At 39.7% G+C, this 22869-nt stretch overlaps 2 protein-coding genes across 2 annotated transcripts in view; both read left to right on the forward strand.

Annotated features, from left to right (window-relative positions):
• Positions 1-250: 250 nt before the first annotated feature.
• Positions 251-9311, forward strand: zgc:113278 (Translocating chain-associated membrane protein 1-like 1-like). Its single transcript, XM_063886309.1, has 11 exons — positions 251-626; positions 1618-1678; positions 1903-2021; positions 2743-2859; positions 2941-2999; positions 3384-3468; positions 4217-4287; positions 4872-4976; positions 5084-5227; positions 5356-5516; positions 5664-9311. The coding sequence occupies exons 1-11, from the start codon at positions 507-509 to the stop codon at positions 5735-5737; spliced, it is 1116 nt and encodes a 371-aa protein (XP_063742379.1). The 5' UTR covers positions 251-506; the 3' UTR covers positions 5738-9311.
• A 7640-nt stretch (positions 9312-16951) lies between these two features.
• Positions 16952-22869, forward strand: part of LOC134873460 (nuclear receptor coactivator 3-like) — a 54816-nt gene continuing 48898 nt past the window's right edge. Inside the window, exon 1 of the mRNA XM_063897114.1 lies at positions 16952-17047. The gene's annotated coding sequence lies outside the window, so the exon portion shown is untranslated. The remainder of the gene's footprint in view (positions 17048-22869) is intronic.

A 22869-nucleotide genomic window follows, 5' to 3' on the forward strand; every position in this document is an offset into this window, starting at 1 on the left:
GTTTCAAAATAAAATACATTGGAAATCCCTCTGTTTTTAGATAAGAATAAATTAAAAACTGTCCATAATCAAAGACCCATTTCACTTCAGGGTGGTAACAGGCCACCCCAATCATCCACTAAGATAATGAAACTGTACATCGGAATGTCCTGATATTCTCTGAGTGTTAAAACATAAAGAATCCCTGAACGCACCACGGGCCTGGGTTCTCCTTCTACGTCAATGCCACTGGGCGGTTCATGAATGGGGCTTTGAAGTGGGAGGACCCGTCATCTGACTTTACCAGGCAGAGGAAAGTGGGTGTTGTGCTGTAGTGTTTAGTTTGGTGCGATGCATCTTCATGACTGTTTGTAAAAGCAGCGGTTCACTCTGCGTCCAGCGACCAGCAAACAGCCGTCCTTTGGGACCGTTGAAGCCACCAACAGCAGCCGTGCAGCGGGAGGGGAGAGCTAGCTAACGCAGCCTGAAGCCCGGAGCCAGAGAAGGGAGAGCCGAGTCGGTGAACCATGGGGTTCCGTAAGAAGAACAAGAGCCCGCCGGTGCTGAGCCATGAGTTTGTGATCCAGAATCACGCCGACATGGTGTCCTGTTTAGCCATGATTATCCTCCTCGGCCTGATGTTCGAGGTACTGTGTGCTTGGACAGGAGCTGTGATTAGCAGAGTGATATTAGCTGCTGCTAACTATCGTTAGCTGACATGACAGCAGCACTACAGGGGCAGGGCGATAGTGTGTCTCTTTCCTTCCCTTCTCATGTGTCTCACTGATTGCCAAAGAAGATGGCGAGGAGGCCCACTGGCAAAGCTAACAGGTCATTTTATCAGTCGGCTAATGCATTGCCTCCTAAGGAAATCAATACATGTATCTGGCCTTTGGCAACAACATAGCCATGTCTGCCTACATGCTACACATTTGAATACCAGCCCTTTGGTTGGATAGGTAAATTATAGCTGACTTTAAATGGAACAATACACTGACCTGTCCACACCCAAACTCAGCCATCAGACTGGAAATATTGTTTAAATGGATCAGATTTACTCTTGGTCAATATTTACCTATAAGATACATATTATCAATACCTTAACTGGGGGTTAGAGGCATTGTTGCAACGAAAGTGAGCCTTACAAAATAACTAATTTTGCTTGAGCCCATGCAGTTAGCCCCTGGATGTTCACAGATCCCATTTACAAGTATCAGTGAGTTCAGGATGTTGCAATGACACGACAGGCATCCTTACTTATCTAAAAAACTGTATGTGCATGAAATTATGATTATGTCCGCATGCTGAAGAAGGTTATCACACCTAAGATAGATAGATAGAAGAATCGGAGGATGAAACCCTCTTTATTTGTCACATACATGCACACAGCAGAGCACACACTCAGTGAAATTGGTCCTCTGCATTTAACCTATCCTAGTACTAGGAGCAGTGGGCAGCTATTGTGCAGAGTAGTGTTACCAAACATGTACGAGTTACTTCCCATGTTTATTTCTGTGTGAGTTTATTAACCAAAGGCTTGGCTTTCTTTGTTTGAAAAATGTCCATGGTCAGGGACAAACTCTTTCATCTGACTCAGAATCGTCCCCATTAATCCTGTTTCTTTCTTTGTTTTTTCAGGTCACAGCCAAGTTTGCCATCATGTTCATCACAGTCCAGTATAATGTAACACAAGTTCTTGGTGAGCTGAATTTTTAAGTACTAGTACACAATGTTGAGGAACCTATGACCTACGTTTTCCCTTCATTGCATAAATACATATGACATGATAATACATGTTTGAATCTTAAGTTAACTGCATTACCCTGCATCTGATTTCTGGATAAATGCTCAGCAGTTTGGTTGATTACTCTTCCTCTTCATACATTGTTTAGGCATTCACTTTGTGTTTCTCCTTTGTTTCAGACGAGAGAAGTGATCCAGTGAACCTGTATCAGTATGGCCCTAAAGATGTGGCCACTGTGTTTTTTTATTTGCTTATTGCAGTCATCCTTCATGCCTTGATACAAGAATATATTCTCGACGTGAGTACATCAATTTACAAACTCGGCAGCCTAAATATTGGCTCGCATTGTTTTTTATTGTCTTTTTACCTTTGTGTATTAACATGTCATGAGGGAAACAGAAGCTGTGATGACATATGGCTCTGCCTCTGCGTTGTCAGCTTGCACACTGTCAGATGTATTGGTATCGTTTTTCATTTCAAAAACATCAAATGACACTCATGCGTTTGCTCTGTTCTGGTCTATGACTAAGGCTTGGATAGATGCTTGTAAGATATCACATCAAATACTTCCAGCTGCATGCGGAATAAACAATGATAACTCAAAAATATGTTCATGTTTTACCTGATATCTTTTATCTTTGATGTCAGTTCCTAGTGGATATCATTATTATTTTATTCCAAAAATAAATACCTTTTGTGGACTTTCAACAAAGATTGAATTCTTCTAAAGATAAGTCTAGATTTTGCTTGCTGAAATGTTCCGCTTGTTCATTGATGCTAATTATGTTCATTTTGAAGCATGACAGCTGTAACTCAGTAACAGGCAGCTCTATATGCTTAAACCCTTTTCCCTCATATGTCAAATGTGGAATTTAATGTAGCAATATCTTTGTTTTGAAATGAGATGTGACTCACTAAAAGAGGGATGCACACTTCAAAAAAAGAAAAGGAAGAACCAAATGTTCCCAACGTGATTTATCTATGCATTCACCTTGTGTTATATGTTGTTTAATTTACAGAAAATGAACAGGAGGTTGCATCTGTCAAAAACCAAACACAGCAAGTTCAACGAGTCTGGACAGCTCGCAGCGTTCTACCTGTTCTCCTTCATCTGGGGCTGCAGCATCCTAACAGCGGTACGGCCGTCAGGAGTCAAAGAAACACTTTGTCCCAGCATGCATTAGGCTGTATCTGATGTCCTGTCTCTTCTTCCACAGGAGGACTTTGCAACAAATCCTACATTCTTATGGGAGGGGTACCCTCACACTCACATGGTGTAAGTACAAACTGACACATTAAAGCTCACATTTACAAAAAATGTAGTTCCTACTGAGGGAGTTTTTACATTTAGAGGTAATTTTGAGATTTAACAGTTTGAGCCCTTACTTTTTGAATGAATGCTTTTACTTGTTTTTAATTGAATTGTAATGGGATTCATCTAAAACACAACTTCCTTTTTTCTTCTAACTTTCACATGTGTGAAAATCATAGATGTCATTTTGTTTGCCATTTGTTGCGCATCTCGTTGTATTTTAATAGAAGGTTCAGAACATTGCACCATGCACAGCATTGTCTGTTGTTCATTAATATGATATGAACTTCTGCCCAAGACGAAATAACACCCAGGCTCTCTCCTCTGCACAACCTGTCCTCTGTGTAGTTTTCAGGTCAAGTTCTTCTACATTTGCCAAATTGCCTATTGGCTCCATGCACTTCCTGAACTGTACTTTCAAAAAGTACGAAAGGTAAGAGTTGTTTAAGAAAAGGTTCTTTGTACTTGAAAGAAACTTATTTATGTATATCAGCAGTCTTGTTTTGCAGATGTCAGGTAGCACATTGTAATCATGTGTAACAGAGGAAGTAGGGGAGACGTTTTTGTGTAATGCCTCTGCAGTTTGTTGAATGCAGTTGTTTATACCTCAGTCACTTATTGTCCCCTCTAACTGCTGCTAATCGCAGCTGGCATTCTCATGTGCCTCCATGATGAATCAGCTGACAACTGCGCTGATGTGCAGTGTGGAGTTTGTCTGAGCTAGGAATACCTTAAACAAAAACACTATTGTTGCAGATACCCTATACTCAAGATGTAAATAGTTTGTTGGTTTAATGAGCCTGCAGAAGCTGGCAAAGAAGCTTTCTCTACTCTGTTGTTTGTTGGATAATGCATGAGTGTCGTAGGGTTTTCATTGATAGGGATTGTATGTGTGTATGGACGTTATTTGAGAGCCAAGTAGATGTTAAGGCATAAATTACATAGAAAATGTATCATATAGTTTAAAAACTAAGGGTTGCTAATTGTCTGTGTTTTGATGGTTGCAGTCTTTGAAGAAACCATTGCTCCTTAAGAATCATTCGCTGATCAGTAAAAAAAATATTTGAATCTATATGATAAAATGTTTTGTGATCCTTTTAAAACAAACTGTGCTCTTTGAGGTAACTGATGCTCCTGCTGTTACTAACACAAACTGTCTCTCCTTTGTTTTATTTTCATAGGAAGACATCCCCCGCCAGCTCTATTACATTTGCCTTTATGTTGTCCACATCACTGGTGCCTACGTCTTAAAGTGAGTGGAGTAATTACATTTTCTCACGCCATCCACTTAGAATGAAATAAAGAAGCATATCCTAGTTATATCTCGCATAAATATAATTTAATTGGAAGATAACTGAATGTTTCAAACCAGTGTGTAATGATAAAACTGTGTTAATTTTTGCTATTGCAGGAAAGTTTATAAAAGAATACTCAAGTTATTGTTCGGTTTTTTTCTCCAAAGTTATACTCAGGAGTTGCTCAGTGTTAGACTTCTTTATTGTTCTCACACAACACCATAAACATCAGCTTTAACCGTAAAGTTGGGTCAGCTGACTTTTTGTGTTTCACCTGTGAGCCCTGTATACTTTCAGCTGTACTTTAATGAATGGAAAAAGCCCAGTGAGTGATATGAAATCCAAAATGTAGGTCACTGATAAAATAGTGTTATATCTTTTGGATCAAAGCCGTCTTCTGTAAGAAATTATATAAAGTATGTTTAAAGTATAGTATCTGTATCTGATGCTGTTCAGTGTTGTATTTTCTCTTTCTTCATGTGCTGAGATCTTGGTTAATTCTGTGTTTTCATCCCTCTCTCTTTGTCCCCGGTGTGTTTAGCCTCCACCGACTGGGCCTGGTGTTGCTGGTCCCCCACTACCTGGTGGAGCTCCTGTTCCACGCTTCACGTCTCTTCTACTTCAGTGATGAGAACAAGCAGAAGGGGTAATGCTTTAATTCATCTAACAATCAAGCTGTTATTTCTTTTCAAAATTAGCAAATTCCATCTTTCTGATTTCAACAACCTTCTTGTCTTTTTGTTTCCTTTTCAGTTTTACTCTGTGGGCGCTACTTTTTGTGATTGCCCGCCTCCTCACCCTCACTCTATCAGTTCTGACGTTTGGCTTTGGGCTGCCCCGTACAGAAAACCAGGGCTTTTCTCTAGCAGAAGGCAACTTCAATGTGCTCACCATAAGGCAAGTGCAGAAGACAGGAAGAGATTTGAACATGTCGTAGCTAGCTAACTCAAAGTTTTTCTTCCTGTTCACAATTCAAATCACCTTAACTTGAGTAGTTCTTAAAATACATTTTCCTCACCCACCAGGATGACTTGTCTGGCAGCTATCTGCCTGACACAGGCTTGGATGATGTGGAAATTCATCAACTTCCAGTTGAAAAAGTGGAGGGAGCACAGCCAGAACCAGGCATCAAAGAAGAAGGCAGTCAGCCCAAAGAGCAAGCCTCAAAAGAGGGAGCCTACAAGGGGTGAGTGTTTACGACACTTAAGCATCCTTTCAGAAAAAAAAAAAGTTTTGTCTCATTTCAGATTGTTTTATTAATATTTGTCATTGTTGAACGCATACATCTGGAATCGCTTTCATCAGGAATGTTTCTAATCACTTGTCTTGTCAGGAGGTGCTGCAAATGGAGTTGTGAAGTCTGAAGATAAAACGTCGCCACGGGCAAGAAAAGCCAAAGCTTCATAGAGCTGGAAGAATTGGAGAAAAAAAAAACTGAGTGAGGGAGATCTGACAATGTGACATAATGTCTCTATACAACTTCTAATTTTGTCGACTTCTCTCCTAAACAAATGTTTAAGCGCACTAAGAAACCTTATCATACAACTGTCCCTTTGGGGCTTGGAGAAGTCCAGTGTTACCGTCTGCTAGAAATGTTGTTATTCATTTCGGCTTTCTGCAGATGGGACATTGGCAGGACAGTGCTGGGTTTGATGCTTTAAGAGGAAAGATTTCAAAGTGTCCTTTTGTGTAAAATGACAGTCACTGGCTGGGTACTTTTAAGCTGAGTCGCTCTCCACAAAATCCCATTGAATCAGTTAACGTCAAAGTAACTCAAGAAGCAAATTTTAACTTCAGGTCAACAAAGTGTTAATGTATGGATTTACAGTACGGGGTGTCATTTTTAAGTTTGGGCCTTATTTACTTCAACTTAAAAAAACAGACCACTGTCTCTAATCTCAAAATAAAGCCTTTATTTCTGTGTAAGACAGCACTCTGATATTCTGTTGTCAGGAAACTATGCTAAATTAGTTGCTCCAGCAGAGTACTTGTGCTATTTAGGTCCTTAGCATATTTGCAGCCAGAAAACTGAAGCTTGTACTTAACTCTTTGATCATTTACTGACATTATTTGACAGCTTCTGCCTTTGAAATCCAACATGTTACAGGATGGAGGTACTGTATTGTCATTTGCTTTAATCACACTAGCATGGTAATCAGCTTCTCCCTATTCCAGGAGGCTCGTCCATGTTTGGTGACTTACTAAGAGGAAGCTGCAGTGTAATCTGTGATGCTATACTGTATGCATACAGTTCAATCTTTATAATGGCATGATTGGAAACTTGATCAAGAAACGAAACTGCGATTCAGTCCTTTATATGGTAATGTCAATGCATGACAGTTTAAGGCTAAAGATTTCACGGCTAGTTTCCACCTTTGCTGTTGAGTTTGCAGTCTCTCACACATAAACACAAACACACACACACACACACACACACACACACACACACACACACACACACACACACACACACACACACACACACACACACACACACACAAGCATTCAGTGGCCTTTTAACAACTGCTGCAAGAGGACTAAGTAATTTATTTTTGCCATACACTACACATAGTTATTATTTAATATGCTTTGACAAGCTATAACCAGCAAACACAGCGGTACATAGCAACTGCGTTTAGTTAATCCAAACAGTACAATCTTTCTTCAAGTGTCCTTATACTGTCAGTGGTTTGTATCACTCGTTCTGCTTGTGTTGCGTTCTGTTTGCCTTCTCTGTTCGCTTTCTTATTCTCGGGTATCAGGGGGAACGCTATCCACCACTTAAGTATAAGTTACATCCCATGGGGCATTGGGAGGTGTGTTTGTAAGGGGATGTGTTTGTGTGCCTGTGCACTTAGTCGTGTGTATGTGTGTACAGTATTGTTTTACCTACTGTGTAGCCTATGTGATTTAACTGGGCGTGAAAGTGAATGATGATGGTGATGATGATGATGGCGGTGATGACAACCAGGTTTATTGCTTGTCTCGTAAAATAATTATTGCCTGTGTGCAGTGCATGAAACGTAACAATCCGTTGATTGACTCCTGCCCTGTGTTGTATTAACCAATCATTTCCTTAAGTTCACTTTTGTTGGTCTCAGTCTCCAACACGCTTCTGTGTGTGTACCGCTGAGTCGTGGATTAGGGCTGCACAGTATAGGGGAAAAAGGTGATATGCAATGACGTTTTTTTAAATATCGCGCCACAATACTAACAATGAATAAACAGACACCAAGGGTTTTCTCATTATGCCTTCCTGGTGCTATCAGTGCTAAAACACAACAAATTGCTTGTTAAATTAACAATATGAAAGAACATTTTATTGAACAATATTAAAAGGAACAAATTAAAAAACGGATGATTACTTTTTAAAATCGATTTCCACTGATACTCTTTAAAGTAACTCAAAAATTCCCTTTCAGTATTTTGCGTAAAGTCGGAATCGCTTTTAAAAAGAAACAATATATTGTGCAGCCCTATTGTGGATTGGTGTATTTCCTATAGGTTATGGGTTACTAAATGCTTATGTGTTTAATGTCTCTGCCCATTAGATACCCTTTTCCTGTGTGAGAGAGATTCTGTGTTTACTGTTTGCCAAATGTGGCATGTTCTGTCCTTCCTGCTTCACCTTTTCAATGATCCTGACATTGCTATGGAGCTCACGTATTGTACTGTTGGACCTGGAGTCCAGTTCTACTACTAAACCACTGTGCATGTGAAGCTCTGTGCAGCAACGACTGCTACCGTCGGACTTTGGAGTCTTAGTCCAGAGCAGGGATGCGATTTAAGATGCGATTCATTTTTGCGTACTTTATCGATGACAGTCTTTAAAGCCCTTTGTCTTGAGTACGGCGGTGTCATAGGAGGAAAGGAGTAGCAGAGGACTTATGTACCAGCCTGTTATTAAACTGTCTCAGATGTAAAAGATAAAAAAACTGACCTAACCCTACACTGTACTAAAATATGTGTCAGATTTTTAAGCTATTTTTATAGAGGGGAAACTGTTGAAATTCACTGTTGTTCAGTACACATGTGTGAATATTTGTTTTGCATCCATATTGATATGAATTGTTTTTTATATAAGAATGAAGCTTGCTGAACTGTTAGCGTGGATATACGTTGTGGTATGACTGTAAACATTTATTTAGCCTACAGGTTTGTTTAACTTCATGGCCTTATTAGAGCAAAGTGAACTCAATTGTATAACAGTGCTCAGTTAACAATATGCTGCAGGTGTACTCTGCAGATTTCACATGTATTATGATCGTGAAGTACACCACACACAGTTTAAATATATGATCAGCGGAGCAAATGGTCAGTTTGTTCGTTCTAGTTTGTTGCAGGTATTCTTCAATGCTTGTGATAACAGGCCCGAGTGAAATCATCTATAGACTTGTCTTGCTAGACGGATGTCACACTGGACAACAATCAGCAGACATTAAGGCTCTGAAACATGAGCCGCTCTGCAGTTCATGTCCCCATGCCTCGCTTCGAGACACAATAGCCTGTATAATCTCACAGGAATGCACTTTTTTGCATAATATGCATCATGTCAGAGCACCATAACACTGCTCACTTTGGCTGTTTCTGCATTGATTATCATGAATTACAAATTAGAGTTGCTCTATTTCTAACTGTGCATTTTGTAATTGTTGAAAACAATAAAAGGCTGCAATGATTTAACTCTGAGCAACCTCTAGGTGGCAACAATCTTTAACGCATTTGATCATGAGCTCACTTTAGAAAAAAAAGAGGAAAAAAAGGCCTGCACCGCAGACACCATTTATTGATTCATTATGCATCATCCTTTTATTTTATTTTCCTGCTTGTTTATTGATGTTGCGATATATTTCCTTTTCAAATATGTTGTCCCTAAACTGCTCTGATGGTATATATTTATGCAACTTCTCGTGAGTTCTGATAATTTTTTTCTTTGTCACTATTTTTTTATTTCATGTTTGAATAAAGCTTTTATTCATTACGCAAACCTGTTGAATATATTTGTTAACTACTAAGTGCTGCCCACATGTTGAGCACTGGAACTGTCTCCATAAAAACTCCTGGTATTAAAAAAAAGTTAATGCTTTAAAAAAAAAAAAACATTGCAATTTGTAAGTGCCCAGTAAATAATGAACTATTATCCCATTCTGAGGTGAACCAGCACTAAAAGCAGAGATGGGCACCAGTTTTTTGAGGCTTTCCTCTCACCTTTTCACCTATTTCTCTTAATTATTTATTTGAGATACAAAATAGATTGAAAAACGTTTTTCATTTATACTGTCCATTAGGGATGGTGTCAGGGGACGTGAGAAAATATTTGCAGAATCCTACTTCTTTGCTACTTACCACCAGGGGGCAATGCTGAGCTTTTTGCCTGAGGGATATGAGCAGTCTGCAGGGGCATAGCTGCATACAGACCTGCATTAATAAATCACTAGTCAGAGTAAGAAAGACAGAAACGTTGTCTTATCACACAGTATGCAGCTCAACACTCTTAAACAGACTTAAGTATGCCGTCAACCCACAGAATGAAGCAACTGATGTTTTGCATTATGTGTTTTTCCAAATATGTGAGTGAAATTCAGATGGGAGCGACCTCGGCCTCAACTCCACTGTTGTGTAATTTGATTAGAAGGGCACTGCAAACATGACAACAGCGTCCATGGATGGTGAGGTATGAGCATAACACGGAGGAGAGACACCTGCAGCTCACAGCTAATGTGTTGTTTTGTTTCAGAGTAATGGGTTTTCTCTGGGCAATCAGACAGCATGATGGATCAGTGGGAGCCAGAGAGGCAGACTGGGGCTCTGCAGGGTCAGCACAAGGACAGGAGTTCACACACACGCTCTCCATCACACACACACACACACACACTGATGGCTGTACTCCAACCCAAACACACATGACCTGAACCCTCTGAGGTGTGCTTCGAAAGCAAACTTACAGAAAGAGTCCGACAGCAGGGACGTGCTAAAGCGAGGGAGAAAAATCATTATTCAACTCTTTATTTCTTTTAACTCTTAATTCCTCCCCTCCATCCAATGAGGATAAATCTCTCGCTGAATCGTCAGTATTATGTGTAATTTCCATATAAATTAGCTTCATTAAAAGGGGAGTACTTTCTTATTTAACGGAGCTCATTTGAAATTCTGTATTTAATAAGACATGCAATCTCAGACTTGCAGACTAATAGCCAACAATTAGCAGGACTGGAGCATGTGTGTGTGTGTGTGTGTGCCTTTGTGTTTGTAAATGTGTGTCCGTGTAATCTGTTGGACGTATTGCTGTCCCTCACTGTTATTGTCATTGATTGTCTCAGATGAGCAAATTGGGCAGCAGCTGCTTTCTCAGCCAGGTTTACTTGCAGGGACCCATAATGCTCGATGGAGATCTAAGACGTTAGTGACCTTACGTCTATTTGTGAGCGAGCAGACGAGAGGGGAGTGTGCGAGGTGAGCAATAGAGCAGGTGTGGACCAATGAAGGACAGAGTGTAGCAGGGGTGGAAACATCTGGAGAGATCACAGACATGGGAATGAAAAGCAGATGGAGGGCGTGAAGACAGAATGGTAAAGGAAGTGAGAGGAAAAGAGCCAGACGGAGAGCAATGTGGAGCTTTGATTTACAGTAGAACGAAGCAGAGTAATGGAGGGAAGTGTGTGTGTGTGTTATGAAAAGGAGACCAGTACCCTATTAGTGCCCATCAGAGCCAGGCAAGTTTGATCAGACGTCTGATTTAAAGGGGAAAGGTAAAAAAAAAGGGAACGCAGGGAAGGAAATAGGAGAGATAAAACTATTGGATGGGAGGACCAGGGGATAAAAGAAAAGGTATAATTAGATAATATTAGGCATATTTTCATCCTGCTTCACTACTAATTTAATGACTTTTCCCCTTCAGTTTACTTAATATTCTCCTTATCTAAGCTTTCGGTGTGATTATGTTTATCTGTGTGTTTGATGGGGAACAACATCCGTTTAAAACAAATTACATTTCAAACTTAGGAAAAAGCTAAATAATTAAAAATTGGACATTGAAGCAGGCAAAAAGCAGAATAACAAAAACAGACCATAATACAAAAACAAATGGATTTGACCTTAAAGTTTTAAAGCCCACTCACACTTCAATTGATGTCAATGAAACTGTTTTCTGGCATTTACTTCAACATTGGTGACCTTTTTACATGACACAGGGACACAACTTACCAAAGTCTGGAAAATGCAGAAGTGGATTAAACAACCACTTCTTTTGAATAAACAGTTTGACCTTATTTTTCTATTAGCAACCAATCTAATGAAATGTTGTACAATTTTTAAAATAAAATACATTGAGTGAGAAAATGTAAGTAGTTTCTGGCTAGTTTTTTTTTAGCTTTTAACTTGACCCCTGCACTAATTCATTAAGTAGTTCATTAAGTAGTCACTACATCACCAAACTTTAGGCAAGGCCAACTTTCGTGAAGACATGCAGATGATTTTACATTACTTTCTAGTGCCACTCAACTCCTAGTAATGTCTCCTGCCAGCAAAGTCCATTATCTTTCTCATAGGTCTCCAGATGCAAAAACATATTGCAGACACCAAAGGCCAACATACGGATTTCTTTCTAAAAAAACAGATCCTGCCAGAGCTGCTGAGGAAAATTATGAGATCACATGTTGAACTGAGTGCACACAGGATCAGGATGTTGTGTTAAAAGACTTTTTTCACACTTCCAAATATGTTCCAGCGTGCTATTCTAAACTGGATTGATAACACCTCTGTGATGACTAAATGAATTGCAATGAATCAAATGCCCTATATTGGGACGATACGTTTTTCAACTAGCTAGATTTACTCTAAACCAAAACATGACACTGTGCAGCATGTTGCAGTGTGAGCTACTGAAGAACTCTGCTATGGAGTCCGCATGTGTCACTCTAGCCTCAGGCGTTCACAATGGGCAACACACAAATCAACAAAAAATGTGGAAAGAATATGATTTCTGTTGTCCTCTAGACACTGTGGAATGTTTCTGTGTTTGTGTTTTCATGTGGCTGTGCACCATCGAACTGTGTATCTGGAACAGCCTCTTTACACACCTACACGCATGTGCATGCACACACACATGGCCCAGCCTGTAAGTGGGACAGCTGACAGCACTAGCAGGGTCACGTGTGTTTATACAGTCTCATCTGTTCCTCCGTTGCTTCAACTCTCTTGGTAACACTCAGTCTGTGCACTCTTCCACGGTGGCGGTAAACACACAGTGCCAAGCTCCATCTTCTCCCTCTTCTCACTCATTTCCTCCGCCACCTTTTTGAGGGTTTTGTTTTCCCAAACAGCAACTTTATCATCCCTTCGGGCTTTCCACTCAGTGATTCTACAATTGCTCCCGTTTTTGTTTTATCTGTTCAATCATGTTGTATTGATTTTGCATTGGATGATGGTGAGGTAGGTTTCACAAACAGGAATGGAGGCAGAGGGCTAAATAAGGAAGGCGCATATGGTGGATTCATATAAGTATGACAAACTAATTATTTCCCAAGGCTCCAGTTTTAGCTTTCCCACTATTTCCTCAATTTGTCTAATTATCTTCCCTTTTGGGTAAAATTGTATACATTATATATACATGCAAATGCTAATGAGCCAACATGGAAGTGTGTGTTCAAGGTCACCTCTTCATCACCCCAGCTTCCGACTTCACTCCATTTTGCTGCTGACGGTGGGAACTAGTATTAAGAAAATATATCATATGGAAGCACTAAAGTGTACAGTACTTGTATCCACCTGGTTCATTATTCATAGTGTGTAAATTCACATATAAGGACACACACATAGGGATGCAACTAACAAAGGTTTTAATCATTCACTTATCTACCAGTTATTTTAAGACAAAACTGGGACTAAGGAATATTGGGGAATATTGCAGTATGTTTTTATTTCAATTAATGCATTTTGTTTTATTCTCTGAAATGATTTATCAACTGATCCTTCCAGCTCTTCATGCAAAGGCATTTTCTGCATATGGTTGCCTCCTTTCTCTCCACATGTCTCAAATCAGTGTGTATGTGTGTGTGTATGTGCTGTTTCACTACCCTCCTGAAGCCTCGTTCCTACCTGTTTGGAATTTTAAAAAGCTTCCCTCTTCCTCTCACCTTCCCACAACTCTCTCCGCAGTCCCCTAAATTCTGTCTCAACAATAAACTGCATGCTGGTAAATAAAAAAAGATCATCTTCTGACCACACTATTAACAATCGTTACAGATTGATACAAGGCAGTAAGAGTGCATTGTTGTAGCTTCAAGCATTACAGTCAAGTCAAATTGTGAAGTGAGTGTGATGCTGGTTAGGTGACTCTGAAGGATTTGCGTGTACGTGCCTCTGTTTCTTCACATTACATTTCAGTCTCTGCCATTTCCTTTTTTCTTTTAGCCTCAAGCCACACTATGGAATTTTCCAAATAATTAACAATAAGTACCATAATAATGTGGATTTAAATATAGTGGAACTGCAACCTAAAGCTAGCTGGGTATATAAAAACAATTATCCACCGTTGGACTTTATCAAACGCCTAATAGCTTAAAAGGGTTTCACTCCAAAATGCAATAGCCGCAAAGCCATTTAAGAAAATGCTTGCAGATATTCTCAAAGCTGATAATATTTCCAAAGAATATATTCAGATGTTATTATTTGTAAGCAAAGGCCTGAAGGAATCATTTTGTCAGATAGTATGTTATAAGTATATATAACAATAACCAAAGAATAACTGACGTCTGTTAATGGAGCACACCGGTGGTTTATGCTTTAACCAAAATAGCTATTTGTATAATTGTATAACCTTTTCTTTTTCCAATCTTTAGAAGGCAATTTATAGATATACTTACAAAATAAACTGTCAGTATAGAAAAGTGCAGCTAATTTTGAAGGAAACCCTAATTACATAAATGTTACATTACACAGGATCCAGGATGTGGTTTGATAAATTGATAAAATGCTTTATATTTGGATGATCTATTTTTCAAAGACCTTCTATAGTGCGGTTAGTCATGCTGTCTATAGCTGTTTACACTGAACCATAACATGACACTGTGCAGCATGTTGCAGTGTGAGTGGTGTCTCGCTATGGATTCGGCACGTGTAACTTGAGCTTCAGGCGTTCACATTGAGCAAGTTATTACCCAACTTTCATAGTCTTCATACTTTTCTATTATACTATCCTCTATCCTGCAATCTTATGCACATGGATCTGTCAAAATCTGTTCATTCCTGCATAACGGACATAACAACAAACTTATTACTTGTATTTTTTCATATTTCTTTTGTACATTTTTCCATTTTATATTAGGTTTCTTTGCTTTTGCACTTCTGTTATTCCCCAAATGCAGATCAATTGTTTGTATGTTCCTCAGTGTTTCAATGTGTGTATTACAGAATCACAGTGCACAGACTTGTTTAATCTGATGTCTTTTGTGAAAATTAGTAGCTTTCAAGTAATGTTATTTCACACAACCTCTGCCTTTTCACATAAATAGTAGTTACTTTAATTTGAAAGATCTTACTATTGAGATCTTTGCTTTCCAAGAACATTTTTCTCTGAGTTATATTCTAATCACATTTTCTTCTCCTTAGCGCTTCTTTTAGTTTTGTCTGATTAATTATATCTGACCCATGAGGCTAATTGCTTTAAGCCTTCTCTGCAACCCTATTTCAACATCTTCTACTCTCCGCAGTCTCTTACATTCTTCACCGTCTTGTACAACTCCCTCCCTCTCTTTCCGTGTCAAACCGGTAAAGTTTTACTTTATTTTCACTCCCTCCATGTTCCTTTAAGCTACAGTACATCCTCTCCTTCATCACACTGACAACTCAACACTTGTTTCTTCTCTCACCTTTTCATACTTTATGTGTCTTTAACACCTATGTATTTTTCCAGCTACCATTCTCTTCAGGCAATAGGCACCATTTATCATTATCTGTGATCTTGTCTCTGCGTCGTCTGAAACTGCCTTAAACTAACCTTGACTATCTCATCATCTTGTCTCGCTTCTCTCTCACCTTCCTGTTCTCATCTTCTTTCATTCCCACTGTCATTGAGACAACAAGAGTGTGTGTGTGTGTGTGTGTGTGTGTGTGTGTGTGTGTGTGTGTGTGTGTGTGTGTGTGTGTGTGTGTGTGTGTGTGTGTGTGTGTGTATCTGTGCTCTTGTCCACCACCCATCACCATAGTGACGGATTTTTGGTGCTATCAGTCCTTGCCTTGTATATCTTGGCAGCAGTCAGGGCGCTGTGCCGACGCGTCCCAGTTCATAGGCCACCAGGCGAAGACGTCACTGCGCGACGCTGACCCTGCCAGCTCACATATGGAGTCCACATATGGACCTCATCTATAAGAGATAGGCGGCCTGAAGAGCCACAGTCCCTCCGGTTAAACAAACCCAGTTCACAGAAAGCTGGCTACTGGGGGAAAAAAGCACTGCAGGATGTGTTGGGACATTTTAGTATTCATTAAGATGGTTAACCTGAGTTTTGACAAGAAACTGATTAATATAATTTTATAAAATCTCACCCAATTTCATTGACTATAGTGTTTAATTGAATATGTATTTGTAATTGTATTAACATGGGTGTCATATCAATTGGTTAGTGTAATTTGTATATGTGTTTAGGGATTTTTGTTATTAACTGTACCGGCTGGAGACCAAAATATAGTAATCACATTACTCACATGTCCACATCATCTGCATATTCCATCAACAACAACAAAAAATTGAAGAAAATGCTGTTTTCAGCCTCTCACATATGGAGATTTACTGCCTGTTTTATATCATATTAACCTTAATATTTGTGGGATTTCTGACTAAACAAGAAATTTAAAGACAACACAAACAGTAAATAAATGAATCTGGATATTAATAGGCAGATTAATACGTAATGATAATAACTGTTTACTTTTTTTTATCGTTTATTTGGCAGGGACAGATACAATATACATTGACAGACTGAAAACAGCTATCCGATGCAAGTATCACAGTGTTTATAGCGAATGCTAGTTTGCAACACTCTTCCCTAGAACGGCTTTTACGGAACTACAACATTTGTGCAAATTGCATCTATAAAGTGTGAGATGTATAGTGAATTGGACTGCAGGTATTGTCCTTTAAAGTCTTGGAACTAATCCTGCTGGCACATTAAGAAGACTTTTATTTATCCAAGTGGACCAACTCATCGTTATCGTCAGATAAGGATAAGACCTTCGCGTCCTAATTTGCTCTCAAGTTTTTTCAAGGCTGTCTACTTTTGTCACCCCCTGCCTGGCTAACATGTTTTCCTCTTTTCTATGTGCAAAGTCTGCCGTGAACCAAACTGTTCATGTTTGCTGTTCATTTGACTGAAAATACACACCGTGTCATCTCTCTCCGCTCCGGTATCGCCGCTGACATCCGTCTGTAGGCTACGAGACAGCCTGTTTCCCCACCTCCACCTACCTTCACCACCTCCGCCCCCTGTGGTTGAGTAGCCAGCCTGTAGTCCGTGTCCGGGTTGGACGAAGCAGCCGAAAGCGCGGCGCTCCACTGTAACGAACTACTTTACCCAGAATCCACCGCGGCGCCTCAACTTACAGAACTGGCTTCTTGGGCTTCGGGAGTGTTTCCCATTTAAACAAACAGTGCCGAAGATGGCGGAGAGTTAATGGTGTAAAGAAGAAATTATCGACCCGGTAGAGCGATACGTCCACAAGGTAAGCTCATGCAGCGTGTTTGCTATCATTCAGCTATTTCACCGGGACTTTGCATTTGGTTTGCATTTCGATAGAGGACGGAAATGTACTGGCTTCTGCTCCCAGCGTCAGTGCACACACAATATTGGCATCGCTACGGCACGGAGGGCACAGTGCATGGTCATTTGGTTCATGACAGCGAAGATTTACCAACCTGTTTCAAGGCGGTGATGAAGTGCTCGCTATGTGTCATGTTTGTTTGTGAGCTTAATGCTGCAAAACGGATCTGATTTTTGATTAAGTTAACTTGATCACGCAAAGCTGGCCAGTTTTACGCACAAACTTGAAGTGTTTCCAGAAAGATACAGAGCATCGGGAAGTTTTTGGGGAGAGCATACAGACTTAAACACTCGTACCCTCACGCTTAACCGCACACAGACAGGGTGATAGTTAACTATTTTATTTCGCAGGCTGTCCGCGATAGTGGGTAGGAAACTGTTCAACAGCTGGGACTGACGCTGTCGCAACATGAGGACATTTGCACCGAAACGTTTGTTGACCAAGTGCATGCAAACATATTCTGCTGTGTGTGTCATATGCATTATAAAGGGGTCACGAATGTATTTTTTTACTGGATGTGTGGTTAAAAACATGCCATCCGGCAAAAGGCAGCCGAGGCTGACTGTCAGTCTGTCAGTCAGCCTGACCGGGACCGGCTGAGCGATAAAAAGTGAAACGACTCTACTGTACGTCTCCAGTGTGCAAGTCCATGCACTGAATGGGGCACGCATTGCCTGTAAATGTGTGAGGTTAAACAGTGAATGGTCGCTGTGCTCCTGTTATTCTCTCTTAAGTCTCCTTTATATACACCCGCCTGACATCTGCTTCATCCTTATTAATGTGTCTCACTGTAGTTCTGCAGGGGGCAGCATCGCGGCCATGTGCATTTACATGTACTGTAACCCTGAAGGTCCACGGTTTGATCCCAGAAACAGCCAGCCAGTGTGCACGTCTGCGTGTGTGTGTGTGTGTGTGTGTGTGTGTGTGTGTGTGTGTGTGTGTGTGTGCGCGTGCGTGTGTGTGCATGGAAAGCACCACGTCCTTGAGCATGACACAACAGCCCTACTACAATACCTGCTCGCACTGGATAATAGCAGTCTGCTCTTCAGTGTGTAAACAGTGTTTGAATGGAAGCGATGCAGATGGTTTTGTGTGTCAGTGTGTGTGACAGGTGAGGGATGTGAGGTCGAGTTAATTACACTAAACTTAGTGTCTACATTTAAATCTGTGTGTTTTGTGGCTGCAATTAATAATTTTTTTTATTATCAATTATTTTTTATTTTAATTTATGGTTTGATATTTGTCAATGCACAGGTTTGTACTTTTTGCGATAATGTTAAAATGATTGTATTATGCAGACACTTTTATCTATTCAAAGGGGGAAAATATATATTTTCATTTAATAAAACATGTCCATCCTAGATCCTATCCATCCATGTGGTCCTGATTTCTCTTAGCAACAGTCAAAAGGTCATTTCTTTTACTGTGATATCAGTCAGAGGAAAGCAGTATTTTTACTATTGTTCAGTTTTGACTTTTACTGATTTAAGCTGATAAAAAATACTTGCATTGAAGAAGTCATCAGAAAGTTGTCTGGGTTTTTTGATTGATTCATGTCAAGCACCATCTTCTTTCCCAAAAATAACCTCAGTCACTTTTGTATTTTCTTCCGAAAGGTTTACAATCACAAACCCAAATTGGTACTGAACCAAATCAACCAATGCAAGAACAATCTACCTCAAGATCTATTTCCTTGGCTACTCTTTGATTTTACTGATTGTCACAATTATAAGCCATTCCTTTTTCTGTTGATCGACTTAATGTTAATACGGCTTAAATCTCCACGGGTGAATATCTCTCTGCGCCCGTATGGAGGGGTGTGGTGATGAGAAGACCCTCGTTTCGTTCCATGACAACCCTCTACTGACAGATTTACAGTCAACTCTGTGGCCCGATTCTCTGCACACGTGAGGGCCGACACGCGCCTACAACCTGCTCACTAGGAGCTGAGGGGAACATAAACTAGGGAGGGGTGTGTGTGGGTGAGATGCCTGGACGTGTGAGGGGTCTTCTTCGTTGAGCTGATGGTGGGATGACTACGAGGAGGAGGAGGAGGAGGGTGACAGTGATACATGATGTTTGCTGAATGGGGAAAAAAGGGACAGAGGTTAGCAAGGGATGCTGGTGACTGGGTCAGGAGCTGGGGGCAGGGCTCACGAGGCTGAGCGAGGGGGAGGACACCACACACCAGCCTGGGAAGCTCTAAGTGTGTGTGTGTGTGTTAAACAGGAATTAATCTTCACCATCTTTCATTGATTTCACCAGCGAATCTCCCCTGTACCTGACTTGATGCTATTTTACTTGGTTTGTCCAAACTGACATAGACTGGAGATCACGTCAATTTATGTACAATATGGCATTTGAGTTTTAAAATCTGTATCAAGAAAATATTTTTTCTTTTGAGAAAGAAACAGGATAACACAAATGTTATTTGAACAACAAACAATTCTAATTTTCCATGACATAGAACCAAATAAAACCTGTATAATATATATATATGTCATATAGCATGCTCAGCTTCAAACATATATAATAAGAACATTCAAACAGTATGTTGTCTCTTTCCTGTGACGTTACACAACAAACAATGCAAAACACAAAAGCTTTTAGAATGAGAATTTATCAATGTGTTTGTCAAAAGTTACATGTCGTTTCTCAGATAATGCTGGCTGCCTTTCAACTTCCCGAATTTCATCTAATGAGCAGTACAGAGCAGCTTATGTTTTTTGACACCGATAACATGAACAGCTTCCACACAATGCAAGACACACTACACAGTGGATGTGCTGGTTTCAAGAAATTGTCATCCTTAAGCGTAAACATAACACATACAGACATTCTAATGTCACTGGTATGATTTTGCATGTCAAGTCATTATCTACCAACATTTATGGCTCTTCCCTGGAACCAGAAACCACAGAGCCAGCAGTCCTTCCTGCAAACTTATCAAGAGACACTTTTTGCTGCTGCTCTTCTGATCATGAATTGAAGATAGGCCGAGGATTTACGAGTTGGCTTTAGCTTTGACACCCAAATGAGCTCTATTTAATCCTACAGCTAACAGTTTGAAACCAGAAATACTACCCACATCCTGTTTAAAAATAAAGAAGAAAAAACACACTTCCTGGCTCCTCTAAAGGCTCCTAAGGCCACTCTTCACTATCAATGAAAGCCCCTCAGAGAGTGCCTTTTTAAAGCTCAAATTTGTATTTGTTTAACATTAGAGATGATCATTTATCCTCATGTGTTTCAGATGGTCTTAATTGCTTCCCCCCATCTCCCCCTCCATTAGGGGCTCTCGTACAGTAAGTATTTTACCAAGATAAACTGAAGAAAAAAGGATGTATACTTCTGATAAAACAAATGTAACTTTCTTTCTTTGCTGTTTAGCTGTGTTTGTTGGACACAATGCTCTTGTGCCGGATGCTTTCATGAGTCGAGACGATTCAGGAAGAAATGTTGGTGCCATGCATAATTTGTCAGTGTCGTCACCAATTGCAAGATATTTTTATTCCACAGAGAAATCGTGAATGAATCATAAAAAATATGTGCTAACTGATGATCATGACTTGGAATTCAACTTTTACATCGCCTTTGAAATTGAACAAAATTAATGTGGCCAACATGTTATCAACAGTTGCCGTTTAAAAAAAAAAAGCAGATTTGGAGCAACAGAAGCATTTTAATTTTAGTAATGTTTATAACCAACTTATGATTATAAGTCCAAATGTCTCTCTGCTTTTGGACTCTGTTTAGGTTCTTTACTAACTCCTTAAGTTTATATCTGACTCTTTAAATGCTTAGTGCTGCACTTTGGTCCCCAGCTAGTCTAACTTTTATCCAGGCAGATAGCGTTCTGTCAGTTCATCGGAGCATTTACCTGTACACGTTTTGGCTCCTAAAACAAATTGAAAGGTTCTAAAAGGTTTTTCTCTAAAAGCATCCCTTTCACGCATAGTAGTCTTATGTGGGTCAAATGACATATAGCCATTAGACCCATTGTTAATATACAATACAATATTTTTAAGGCAGCTTTGAGTTTCTTTTTATATGAAAATGTTCTGTCTGAATGTACAGCACTTTGTTTTTGCTTTTTCTCCACTCATGTTCTTATAGCATTTTTCCTCCAGGTTAAAGGTAAAGCTCCGCTAGAAAACCAAAACAATCCAAATATATCTAACTCCAACAGCCAGGAAAACCTAAGTCATAATTTATGTGTGAAAGGAAAGAAGTGCCCTAGAGGATCATTACAAAAGTAACATTTTAAAAAATCTTAGTGCGATTGAGTCATTTCTCACCCGTCACCGATGCACTAGCAGAGACATGACACTTAAGTGGCTAACCAAACAGTTATTAAGGATGAAGAACAGTGACTAAAGGCTTAAATAAAGGGTCTCTGCTCTGATTTGCATTTTTATTGGTTTATGCAATTTGAAGAAAAAATGAAGTGAGACATTTAACGAGAGGAATATCACAAAAAATTGAATCATGAAAGACTTCCTTGTTAAATGGAAGTTACAGGTTGTGTTGTCTTTAAAAGTCTGACATAGTAATATAAGTACACAAACAATGTGTTGACGCAGGAGGATAAATGCGCTTTTAAACCGCCTGTCGGGGGCTTAACCGACCAGTCAGCAAACAGACGTGTTTCACATAAAAAGTGCCTGACCAAAATAAATGTACTTGCAATAAATCAACATCTAATTTGATAAAAAATAAATGCAATTACTCAAGTTAATCTGTGAAAAATTCCAATAGGTCCTGTTGCTACAGCGTCGGAAATGCTTTTTATTATTATAAATTAAATATCTTAAAAGCTACAAAACAAGCAATTTAAAGACATTGTGTTGGACTCTTTATGGCCTTTTTTTAACATTATCTTTCTCTTTATAGATTGCTGAGCACAAAAATTAAAGTTACATTTTATTGAGTCATTATTTATATCCTGCTCATGTCAGGCCTGTGTTAAACACTGGTCTGGAGCGAGCTGTGAATCTAGGTCACTTTAACAGGCGTTGACCCGTTCAGACTAACAGCAAACACGGTTCACGTCGTTGCTTTGGTCTGAAATTGATCTAAGAGTAGTGTGAGTAATTACTGCCACTGTTTTCTGCTGCTCCGGATCTTTGTGTTGTTGTTTCAGTAGACAATTATATTTGGGTTATTATTTGTTTGTCTAAAGTTAAGGAGCTGGGAAAGAGTGTATTATATTTTTCTGAGATAATAGAATAACTAAATATCAAACAGATTTGGAGGAATGAGCCGGTGCACCATCAGAACAACTGTCTCCTGTGTTTCCTCTGTTTCTGTTCCCTTTCTTTCCCCACAATGCCTCGGTGCAGCTCATGTCCTCTGCTGCTTTATTTTTCGGAGATCTTTTTCCTTTGTGAGAGGAATGTCAAGTGCCCATCTCGGTTCGCTTCTCCAATTTCTGTGTTTTGTTTTGTTACTTGTGGTTCATTCTTGATTTCCATGCTTTTCTTTTCCTCCAATTTCTGCTTTCTTCACAGTTTATTTATTTTTCCCGCAGTGTGCAGTTAGCTGGTGCCCAGGTCTTTAATGTTCTTTACATCTGAATCATGGCACTACAGCTAAACAAGTTCCAGCATTGATATAAAACATATTGTCTTTTTACAACCACAGCTTTCTTTTGTGTTGGTACAGGTAAATATGTGTCTGTGTGAGAGAGACAGAGATGAAGGAGGGGGGGGGGGGGGGTGGAT

Source organism: Eleginops maclovinus, chromosome 1, assembly GCF_036324505.1.
Source record: "Eleginops maclovinus isolate JMC-PN-2008 ecotype Puerto Natales chromosome 1, JC_Emac_rtc_rv5, whole genome shotgun sequence".
In the NCBI taxonomy this organism is placed as follows: domain Eukaryota; kingdom Metazoa; phylum Chordata; class Actinopteri; order Perciformes; family Eleginopidae; genus Eleginops; species Eleginops maclovinus.

Coding starts and splice junctions, on each gene's coding strand:
- zgc:113278 (XM_063886309.1), top strand. CDS start 507: ATGGGGTTCCGTAAGAAGAACAAGAGCCCGCCGGTGCTGAGCCATGAG. Junction 4,288..4,871: donor ACTGGTGCCTACGTCTTAAA/GTGAGTGGAGTA, acceptor CGGTGTGTTTAG/CCTCCACCGACTGGGCCTGG. Junction 5,517..5,663: donor AAAGAGGGAGCCTACAAGGG/GTGAGTGTTTAC, acceptor TTGTCTTGTCAG/GAGGTGCTGCAAATGGAGTT.